Genomic DNA, 11,992 nt, shown 5'->3' on the forward strand with positions numbered 1-11,992 from the left:
CATTCTCGCATAAAATTAAATTAATATACCTCAGGAGTTACCTCACAAAGAGTAAAGATTTCTGGCTACTTTTGGGCTACTTAAAAATTTCGCTTCTGGCTACATTTGGCTACTGCGGAGGCTAATTTGGCCACCTCTGGTCAGAGCAATCTGGCAACCCTGGCAGTGCACCGTGTTCAGAACAGTCAGCGACCGCGCCAGTTGGCGCCAGTAAAGATCAGCACGCTGCCATGGCTGCCAAATGTCTGATCGCTTTTCGCGAGAAAAATCTTGTTGTGCCATTCGACGGCACTCTGACACGGCACAGCCTTCTTGAACGCATGAAGGACAACGCGGTTTTCCGAGGAATCGATGTTGCTACCCTCAGCATCACTGTGAGTGATTGTTGTTGTTACCCTCACGCAATGGCACATGCCCACACAGGGTATGTCTACAGTGTCGAAGCACGACAATTCTGTTGCCTTTTTCCGGCTTTAGCTTTACACCCTTCATTTATAAAGTGTCCGCGCACACCATATCCAAATTTCAGCTTTGTATGACCGATAGTTTTTAAGCTATAAGATCTTTTCCACTTCTCACTAGCTGTAAACAAAGGCTTGCAACGTGCTAGGCAGAAAAAAAAAAGCTCGTTTTGCTATCTTATCACCCTCTTACCCATCCAAAAGTTCTTGTCGAGGGTTCGCGATCTAATTCCGGTCATTTTGCAGTTTGTTTTATATCTTTAACCCCAGTCTTTCAGGGATACGTCGGCTGCTGCTCCGGTGAAAAAAAAAAAAGAAACGACTTTCGCGCTCAAAACGGCTCGGAAGTTGCGCACCCGCAAGACCTACCGTCATTGGCTAGTCTCGCGCAGCACTTCCGGGCGATGGGTGAAATTTTCTGCAAACCCAGAAACCGGGCGACGCGATGAGCGACAGTGCACGCGGCCCTCAGCTCATCGCGCGATGCCATCGCGCGGCGTGTCGCCGCTAATTATCGCCTCATGCGGTTAGCGCTTAAGGGAAGGGATAAAGGAGGGTCTAAGGGAAGCAAGGAAGAGAGGGTTAATTTCGGGATAATTTCGACCACCTGGGGATCTTTAATGTGCATTGACATCGCACAGCGCGCGGACGCCTTTTGCGTTTCGCCTCCATCGAAACGCGGCCGCTGCGGTCGGGTTCGAACCCTGGTACTCCGGATCAGTAGCCGAGCGCCCTAACCTTGAGACACTGCGGCGGGTAGGGGCACGTTTTGTTTCGAGTTTTACGTTTATTTAGCTGAGTTATTTGCAGAAATATCTGAACTCGTGTTTTTGCTTACTCATTGCGGGGCAAAATGAGAGAAAACGCTCTTTTTCAGTCTTAGTCACAGGACGGTCCCGGAGTCCCATATCTGATAGACAGGGAGCTCTTCGGTCGGGGCTTCTTTTTCCTGGTCCCGACCGCCACTGTTCATGGTTTCTGCCCTTCACTTTACAACCTATCGCCACAGTCCACATGACAGCTTAGGGTTTGCGGTGGCGCCAAGCACCATAACATCAGCTAGATTCTAGAGGCCCGTGTACTGTGCAATGTCAGTGCACGTTAAAGAACCCCAGGTGGTCGAAATTTCCGGAGCCCTTCACTACGGCATCCCTCATGGCCTGAGTTGCTTTGCGACGTTAGATCCTCATAAACCATAAACCAGTTAACATTCTCAGGCCTGCTTTTTGGCTCCAAAACGAAAAGAGCGTAGTACCAATGTGCTACAATGTGTAGAAAACTCGAAAAATAGTTTGCGAGTTAATTGTGCTAGAGGCTACAAACTGGCAGCGCTTGATTCTACATATTTTTTTACGGTTACAATGATGTACTCAGCGCGGTTACATGAACAAAAAGTTGAAAAATAGCTAGGCAAACTGAGAGAAAAAACGCTGTTTTTTGAACTTTTTGTTTGTGTAACCGCGCTGTGTACATCATTGTAACTGCGTCGCTGCAGACTTTTGTTGTAAGCCTGTTGGCCTGCAAGCACATGGTGTTAGCCGGAGCTTGGTATGTGCGGTAGTGTCGCAGCAGAGAACTTCTGTTATCACGACACTGGGCAGGAACATGCTGAACCGACCAAATTTGCTCACTTGCAAAACAGACGACCTGTCGAGTTTCTGTAATGCGGGGTAGTTGGCTGCTTGGTTTCTGTAGCTAGAGGACTTTTGTTCTGCATGTAACATTCAGATCTTTCTGTATAGCAAAAGAGCAAATTTTGTTTAGATAAAAAAGCAATGCCTGTTTTAATGTGCTTAACTGCTTACATACCATTTTAATGTACTCTTGTGTTCTTAGGTGTTTGAGGACGATTTTCAAGTTTTTGTAGAAATGGACGAAAATTATGTCATCGAGGACAGAACTAAAATAAAAGTTGTTGAGAACAGCCATGTTCGGTGAGTACTTTTTTTTATTACTAAGAATGATCAATAAGTCATGTTAACAGTTATAAGTAATGCAACAAGAGTATCCTATAGCAAGAACAGTATCTGAGCTTTTCCTGACCCTTGCATGCAAGAATGGGTTGTCTTTCATTTGACTCAACAATAGTCGCAGCTAAAGTTTATGGAAGTGCTAGTTATAGCCTGCACTCATGAAGTCATTTTATTTGTTCTTCTCTTTTTGTTTTCCTTTTTCATCTGACATTATAGGATTGCAGATGTGCTTGAAGGCGCACAACACTCCAATATCTCTCAACAGACTGATGGAGCTGATGCCTATCGCCTCCCAGTTGTGCCTCATGATGTTCAGCTACTTATAGGGCGCCACCGCGCTGGTCAGTGTTTCAGAGGCCGAAGCAGGGTCCTTCAGTGGCTTTACCATGACTTGTGCTTACATGACATGTGAGTTCTTTTCAAGAAAACTTTTGGACTATGGGATGAGACGGCAATTAGGGTCATAAACTTGCGTGACCATAGGCTGTTTTGATAAACCAGCCAGGTGGGGTGCTAAAGCAGTTGTTTCAAAGCTGCACGATTGTTTGTAGTCCACAATAATGCAAAAGTGCTTCGAGTGCATTTTCAATACATTTGTGTGGACTACAGGTATTATGACAATTTGTTTGCAAATTTTTCAATCATGAACTATAACAGCTGTTGTAACCACTTTGCTGCTAGCTTCCTGCGTCTACATTAAAATGCTTTTATAACCTGTTAGGTACCCTGGAAGACTGTACACTGAGGCGGCACGTGCTTTGATTGCCAAGTACCCCAACCTGGCAGATGCCACTGGCACTGGCTACGTAAGTATACAGCCATTGAAACCAATCTTTTGGAGAGCAGGTTGGTGAGTCAGATATGAGGTGCTTTCTTACTGTTCGATTAGAAGACGCATGAAGGCTACCGAATAGGCAAACACGAGGAAGGTGGGGGGCATGATAATCCTTATATATTTTTGCTCAGAAGAGTAAAAAAAAACTGTAAAGTGGATCACCCGCTCTAAGAGTTGCCCATAAATTCACTCTTGGAAATGATTGTTCCTTCATCGTTCATTGCCAATTCGTTCATTGCCAATTGAAGAGTTTGTTGTTCAGTTGCCTGACAATTTGACCCATTGATCTGTTTTTAATATTTCTGTGTTATCTATTTCTATGCTACAAATGTTATTTGTTTTTACTCATGTATTCACCCACTCCTGCTATGTCTCTCCTCAGAGACAGCAGTATTTATAAATAAATAAATAAAATAAATAAATTGTACAAGTCCTTGATTTGCAAATCCCAGCTGTGCTAGCATTAAGATTATGATGTACTGCTGGCCATATCGTTAGCCAGCTGAAGTGTTGCATTACTAAATGCACCATGTGCTTCTCACTCGGACGGCTGGCTGCAGTTCCATGATGTAATTTAGCATATAAGGTGGAGGTTGGTGATCTCTTTCTTGTAATATTATGTTTGAGTAACGCTTCTGCTCGATGCTATTCCAATTATTTGGTTGGGTTTTTAGGGTTTAACGTCCCAAAGCGACTCAGGCTATGTGAGATGTTGTAGTGAAGGGCTCCGGAAATTTCGACCACCTGGGGTTCTTTAGCGTGCACTGACGTTGCACAGCACACGGGCCTCTAGAATTTCGCCTCCATCGAAATTCAGCCGCCGCGGTCAGGATCGAACCCGCGTCTTTCGGGCCAGCAGCCGAGCACCATAACCACTGTGCCACCGCAGCGGGCTACAATTATTTCATCTTGCGCATTGTCTGCAGCAGTGAAGGGCTAAAACAAAAAGCTTGTGCAGCATTTGATCTTGTGATGCAATATTGCTTTGTCTGGGTAAACTACCAAGCTAGCATGGAAGTTAACACAACTTTTACTTGAGTGGTCAGTGACTGCATGTTTTCATTGGATAAGGTTTTTAAATTTTTAACTCATGTAGGCTTCTTACAAGAGATCTCTTATTCCAAGTAACCTCAGCCCTTCCTCATTGCTGAGGAGAAGGCTGAGCTTAGCCGTAGCTGTCAGAGGCCTCACCCTTCTTGCTCTAGCAAGGACTGTGGCTGGGGCTACCTGGCTTCGTCTTGTATACATAACACCTCTTACCACCATTTTTAGGCACTATACGCCACTTTAGGCCATTCCACCTGACTTATGCACCCTTTTGACACACTCTAATCATGCACATACTCACTACTCTTTTAGGCCCTACACACCCTGTGATGATTTTAACATGTTTACATATTTCAGCCTGAGCCGACGAGAAACCTCGTGTTTGGCGGTCTTTGGCCTTAGGTGCTCTTGCGCCAAAGAAAGCTAGCATCATCATCATCAACTTGAGTGGTCAGTGCATGTTACAGAAGCCCAGGTGGTCTAAATTCACTATGGAGTATCTCACAGCCAGAGTTGCTTTGGGGCAGTAAACCCCAGAAACCCTTTCACTTGAGTGGTAGCCTACCTAGAGGAAGCAAGATGAACCAGAACTGCATGCTGCTTGTCAGTGCTGAAAATATGAAATTTTAATTGTGATGCAATGAGTCAGGTGGTCTAGCCAAACATGAAAAAAATTACAATTTAAGAATTGTAGTCGAAGTTTAAAAAGATTTTTCCTACTGCAATGATCCTTGTCTAATTATGCACCTGCACATGAAGAAACGCTCCTTGCACCAGAGGTGTAAACATGCTGAATGGTTTGTTGGTTAATTTGTAGTGTTCAGTGCACAGAAATATACAATTTTCATTTCCCATTGTTTCATAAAGAATTAAGTGTTTTTAAGGTACCAAAAAAGGTGCTGTTCTAACTACACGTCTGAGTTTATTTCTAGCTTATCGGTACCACCATTGCTGATAAGTGCTCTGAACTGCAGTCATCAATTCAAGTAGCAGTGCCCGCATTATGTGTAATATTTTATATGCAGGACTCCTGGCGAGAATCGCTGAGGTTCAAGGCCAAGTACGAACGCCGAAAAATCAGGCTCCACCAAGATGATGAAACAGATGGTTCTTCGGCCAAAAAAAAAAAACAAGCAGATTGCTGTGAAGGAGATTGCTGTGAGGGATTGAGCAGACGGTCTGTCGTTTACATCTAAAGTGCCCTTGAAGGATTCTCTCCAGATTTTGAGTATTAAGTTGTTATTCAAGAACGACCATATTTGTTGGCTTTACTAACCAAGGTCCCAGAAACAGGCGTTACACTATTCTTCCGCACACTCAAAAAATGTAAAAAATAGAATTGCTGTGTCCGCCCTCCGCTCGAGCGCATAGAACTCGTGTTTTCACTGTATCGAGAGAGTGTATTGTTACAGGTCAGCAGGCTGAAAACCGCAGGGTTCACCAATTTGGTTATTTCGGCAACGTGTGAAAAGTTGGTGCGGCTGGTGAGGACGGATTTCGTAAAATAGAAGGACAAAGCACGTAAGGAAATCGCGGTCACTCCTTACATACACAAAGTAGCACATAATCTGAAAAATGTAGCTGGAGGGTTTGAAGTTGATGTTGTTTTTTTGGCACCCTATAAGTTGAGGGGGCTTTGCCAGGCCATCAGGAACTGTAGGGGAAAGGTCTTAGGAGTACCATTCAAATGCCGTGTTACTTACAGGTCACCGTTGGAGGAATGCGCATGTTCTGTAGTTTATGAACTTCCACTCTCGTGCAAAAAAAGTTTACATTGGTCAAACAGGCCGCTGTATTAAGTTCACCTGCGGGAACACCTGAACTCACTTTCAGACACCAGATATTCACATCTTAAAGATCACTGCCACGATTGTGGGAAATAAAACGATAAAAAGAAACGCAAAAAGTGCCGCCCCTTGGTCACAAAAACTAAAATTTTGTTTCGTCACTGGGATAAAATGACCAGGGAAATAATGGAAGCTTACGTCCTAAGGAAGAAGAAGTCACAGTGTGTCAGCCAGCCTTCACTGGCGTTAGTTGATAAAGAAGTATCATTTTTGGATAATTCACGACTTTTTTCACTTGGGTTTTCAAGGGGCCTTTCAGCGGACTTCGCCACGTGTCGGATGAGTTGCGACTGTTGTTGATGTTGATTTTGCTGGACCAATGCTCTTTGCTCTGTTTGTTCACGTGATTATTATGTATATGTGTTTTCTCTTTTCAATAAAAAATTCAGTTTCGAGTCAGCGCTCGTCTGTGTAGTCTTCTTGCTTCGTCCCACGATGTATAGTTTTAACAAGAATACAAAATATTTTTTGTGACATATTTTCGTGCAGCCTGCCATTTTCATGTTGACTGCAAAATAATGAAGACAGTAGGGAATTTGATGTAGAGCAGAATATAGCAGTTGTAGCACATTTAATTTTCCTGGAAAATAAATTACCCGTGGGAAACCCAAATCATGGATCTTTTTCTGAATGATCTGATTGCTCCTCACATTTCATTTTAACTCCATGAACTGTGGAAAAAATGACTCGTAAAGAAGGCTGTATGTATGCAATACAACGTCTGTGTTTTACTGTAGTTTATATAACAGTTCTAGCCCCCTTTTTTTTCCCCCTGTGCTCTTGCACTTAGGTGGGTACAACTGAAAATTTTGCTTTGGTGTTTGCTACACATGCACCACAGCTGCGCTATCACGTTCCATTTTATGCTGAAGGCACCTAGTGCGCATTTCTTTATGTTCCTTATTTACCTCAATTTTGCAGACTCGGCTGGAATTTGAGCTCATCACAAAGGTGAAAATTTTGGAAGATTTTGAATGTGTCTTCGACCATGCCAAATACAAGATTGTACAGGCGGCACGCAAGAAGCGCCACCTGGAATCCTTTTTTGAGGAGTTTGATATCTTCTCAAATGGTGCCTCAGAGTCAGCAGTATGTGGTGCGTATATTGTATATTATCAGCTGGTTGTGGCTTGTCTTATTCACTCGCACAGAGACCTCACTTTTAGAAACTGACTGGATAGGGATTGTACATGAATGCGTCGCATTTGTCTGTTTTCAGACTTAATTGAACTCATCTTATAGTCTTTTTGCTAACAACCCACAGTTTACAATGAATTATTGCCAGTCAGGCAAGTGCTGACTTGTGCTAATTTTGATTTTGCAGTGGCCTGCAGGAAGGTATTGCTGCATTGTGATGAACATTGTATGCAATATGGCTTCTGTGAGATGTGAAAGCCGTGATACATGATCGTCTGCTGTGTGTACCATGTTCAGCAGGCAGCTTTCGTTATGCAGTGCCATATTTGTTCAAATCTAGGCCAATAGTTTTACCAAAAACATGGGGTCACTCCATGTCAAATGATGTAACATTTTCTCAACCCTCAGAGATTTCATTGAAAAATATTTCGCAGGTATTTGCACCTGAACGTTCCATTTGTCTCATATTTTTCGTAACAATTATTTTCATGTCATGAAAATAATTCTCAGGTGAAAAGGGAAAAGATTGGAATGAACAATATCCTTATAAATGTACTTTATTGCAGATGAATGCTTTTGATGATTCTTATGGGAAGTTTGAGTATGTAGACTAGCCAAAAAAAATTCTTTTCAAATTCACGTATTATAGAGAAAATAGGGCTTACATAAAAAAGTGGGGAATGTGAAATCTTTTGGTGAGAAAGCATCGAAGCTTAAAGGCACATGTTTTAAACAGGGTTACAGGGCATACCACAGACAACACAAGGAAAATATTTCAGGTCAGGTACAGTCAACATGGTCGCTAGAAATAAAGGACACATTGGCCTTTATTTTGCGGAGGACGAAATTTTGAGAAGAAAAAAAACTCCCGCTGGTGGTCCAAGCAAAAAGAATACGTGTGATGAAAATACTCAAACCTTATCAGGCAAATTTCACCTGGCTATTTTTGTAAACTGGTGCAAAAATTTTTTTGTAATTGTCAGGCGTTGTAAATGTGGCAAAAATGGCAGTTTTGAGGAGCACAGAATGCCTCTTGGTGTCTCAAAAAAGTATCAAGTAACTACCGTTACATATTTTCCTCAGCTCTGCAAATACAAGTTCCAAAATGGCGTTGCTTTTGGAATGCGAGCAGTCATTTGTTGGAATTAGCGAACTCACTGTGCACCTCAAGCAAACCGCACTGCGGAGAGAGCTGATGAAAATCAGGAGAGGCACTTGTCTGTACTGTAACCCATTTAAAATAAAGATTGTGCGTTACAAAAAAAAAACTAAGCCATTTTGCTGCGTTCCATACTTGCAGGGCCGAGGCAAAGGCGCTTAATGGTAGTTATTTGATATCTGGGAGCACCAAGAGGCATTTGGCACTCCTCAAAACTGGTGCTTTGGCCAAACTTAAAATGTTTGAAAATTTTTAAAACTTTTTACGCACGTTTAAAACATTATATCCTTTGAAACTTGCCTAGAGAAAGGCTCGAGCTCTTAATGCCATGTATTGTTTTTGCTTGGACCATCAGCAGGAGTTTTTTTCCTCCTCAAAATTGACCATACTTGACGAGAAATAGTTTTCTTATTTCTGATGTTTTCTGCGATATGCTTTGTAATCCTGTGTAAAATATGCATTAAAGAGAAATTGGGAGAACACTTAAGCTCTGCCTTTAATTAAGGGTATGATGCAATAGAGTTAATGGCTCCCATCTGCTGGCCCTTTGCAGATCCTTGCTTGTGTACGTGCACTTTGCTACTCTCTTCACTAACCCTTTAATTTGTTTCTCTATTGTCTCGTGCATATTCATTAGCATGCAATTGTAAGCCAGCAACACCCCCTGACATAGATACCTATGAAGCCCCGCTTTAATCAAGCTGTACAGACGTGCCTGCATAGCCTAGGAGTAGCATGTCACCCAAGATTCCTGGAAGGTTCAATTCCTATCTCACTCTCCCACCTGAAATCAGAAGGACCCGCCGCGGTAGCTCAGTGGTTACGGTGCTCGGCTACTGACATGAAAGACGCGGGTTCGATCCCGGCCGCGGCCGCCGAATTTCGACGGAGGCGAAATTCAAGAGGCTCGTGTACTGTGCAATGTCAGTGCACGTTAAAGAACCCCAGGAGGTTGAAATTTCCGGAGCCCTCCACTATGGCGTCCTTCATAGCCTGAGTCGCTTTGGGACGTTAAACCCTAATAAACCAAACCAAATGAGAAGGTGGCAGCTCCTGCTATGTCATGTGGTCTCGTGACATCGCATAACCCGCTGATCAGTCAGTAATTAGCCATGTCCCCTGCTAACTACCACCTGTCAGAGGCATGCCTCTAAAACTTCACTCTCAATGCCGGGACTTTCGGCAGAGCAGGGCCTTTAACGCTCTGGTGTTAAAACTGAGCTACAGTGATAATTTGATGTAGGCAAAAACTGTTACACTGGGGAAAGCAGCAGGGAGCAGGTGTGGTGACGTGCTTCTGACAGCACGGCCACTGCTCCAGTGTGTGGTCTGCTGCGTCGGTCGTACTAATTGCATGTTTGTAGCTTGGAGCTTCAATTGGTATAATTGCACAGAATATCAACTACTTTAAGCAAAAACAGTAGTTGACAGCACTTGTTTCCTGTATGCTAAATTTTTTGTGGTGTTGCAAAGGCTTTTTGCTGTTTTTCTGGTTGTGAGAATTGGTTTGATGTGCAAGTTTACTCCATAGATTTCAGGCTTTTAGTTAGCTGTGATAGTTCTTTGAACCGATTGCTTGGCTAGTAGGTAGGGAACAGCCCTAACAGCTACCTGTGGTGCAGTTATTACAGGACATTATGCATTTTCCACAATCCCTTTGAAGGCTGATACTTTATGCATGTCTAGAGCAGATTTTTATATTGAAGATGGCATGGTAAAGAGAAGAATTAGATTTATTCTGTTTAAAATGCTTGGTGACATCACATTTTATATTGATTTGTTACTCTTTCAGAGGCAACAATTTCGGCAGCAGTGTGTGTTCTTCCGAGTCTTGTGAAAGAAAGGAAGGAAGCCTTTATCTGCCATGTTGTAAGTCTCTTAAGTTTCTTGTGTGAGCAGTACTCTGTAAGATGCTTATAGTATGCAGGTTTTTGTACTCGTGGATAGTGTTTATAATACTTTCATTCTTTTGAACAGTTAAACATTGTGACATGTTGAAGAAAACAGATCTGTAGTATTGTCGAAAAGGGCAGTTTTTTTTTCTACAGCCATTCAGAGGTCTACAGCGCTGATATACATGCAAGGAATTGTATGGCCAATGATGCATTTTTGCTTTCGTCGGCCATTTATTGGACCAGAACCACTCAGTTTGCTTTCCAAGATTTCATTATCATTACTGGCTTCAGATTATTTTCTAAAAGGGTACTTTTGGGGAACCTTATGCAGGATTGCTGATTTGCTTTCCATGCAACAATTTTGCTTAGGTTGGCTGTTGCAGCTGACTAGCGGTCATGAGCTGACATGGGGAGGTACAGATGAATTTAACATTGACGAGCTGCAGGTTCATGCATTGGTTTCTATGTTTTACGAAACGATGCCTGTAGAACTGATTTGTTTGTATGCATATATGTTTTTTTTTTCAGGACCCTGCAGCTGCGCATTTATTTCCGACCATGGTGTTTGAGGGGAACATCTTCAGCTGTACCGAATTTTCGGTGTGTTTAGAGTCCGTGGTCGTCAAGGAGGCCAGCCTGCTTTCTGCGCTGGCCACGCAGATGTCGCTGTACTGGGCGTGTAATATCGTATATACAGCCAAAGAACAACGGTCGTTGGACCTGCTATGCCACCTCGTCAAAGTGGATAGTGGATTGAGGTCCACACCAATTGTGCGAACTGCGCATACATTTCTGTCAAAATAAACATTTTCAGACATAAATTACTTTTCTTGTCAGTTTTCTTACCTTACACACGTTCATGCTGTAGTAAGCACAGTGCAGCTGCTCTGAACTGGCTTGTGTGGGCATATATTGTACAAATCAGCAGTTCATCCCGCTGGGGGAAAATTGGAATAACAGTTAACCTCTGCAGAGTAAAATTACCTCCACCAAGGATCATTTGGCAGATTAACAGTTCGTCTTCTGGGGAGTGTCTGCTAAGATGAAGAGTTAAACTCTATAGAGTAATATTTGCTCTTCCAGGGATCATTTGTAAGGATCAACAGTTAGTCTTCTGGGGAGTGTCTGCTAAGATGAAGAGTTACTCCCTGTAGAGTAATATTTGCTCTTCCAGGGATCATTTGTAAGGATCAACAGTTAGTCTTCTGGGGAGTGTCTGCTAAGATGAAGAGTTACTCCCTGTAGAGTAATATTTGCTCTTCCAGGGATCATTTGTAAGGATCAACAGTTAGTCTTCTGGGGAGTGTCTGCTAAGATTAAGAGTTACTCCCTGAAGAGTAATATTTGCTCTACCAGGGATCATTTTTGGGGATCAACAATTAGTCTCCTGGGGTGCATCTGCTGAGATTAAGAGTTAATCTCTACAGAGTAGTAGTTTCTCTTCCACAGATCATTTGTAAGGAGCAATGGTTAGTCTCCTGGGGAGTATCTGCACAGATGAACTGTTAGTCCTTTACGGAGGGGAGTAACTGTTCATCCCATTGAAGTTAGTCCCCAAAAGGATGATTGCCAGTGGCAGGTCAGTTACTCCCCAAAAGGACTAACCTCCCTACCCCTTTTCATCCTTTTTTTCTAAGG

At 42.9% G+C, this 11,992-nt stretch overlaps 1 protein-coding gene across 1 annotated transcript; it reads left to right on the plus strand.

The window, feature by feature from the left end:
• The first annotated feature begins 230 nt into the window (after positions 1–230).
• On the plus strand, positions 231–11,646 carry LOC149326269 (uncharacterized). The gene is made up of 9 exons (XM_089564525.1): positions 231–374; positions 2,298–2,395; positions 2,651–2,842; positions 3,156–3,240; positions 5,342–5,449; positions 7,085–7,259; positions 10,252–10,328; positions 10,883–11,125; positions 11,620–11,646. The coding sequence occupies exons 1-9, from the start codon at positions 231–233 to the stop codon at positions 11,644–11,646; spliced, it is 1,149 nt and encodes a 382-aa protein (XP_089420651.1).
• The last annotated feature ends 346 nt before the right edge of the window (positions 11,647–11,992 follow it).

This window comes from Amblyomma mixtum, chromosome 10, assembly GCF_055824585.1.
Source record: "Amblyomma mixtum isolate Tamu chromosome 10, ASM5582458v1, whole genome shotgun sequence".
NCBI lineage: Eukaryota > Metazoa > Arthropoda > Arachnida > Ixodida > Ixodidae > Amblyomma > Amblyomma mixtum.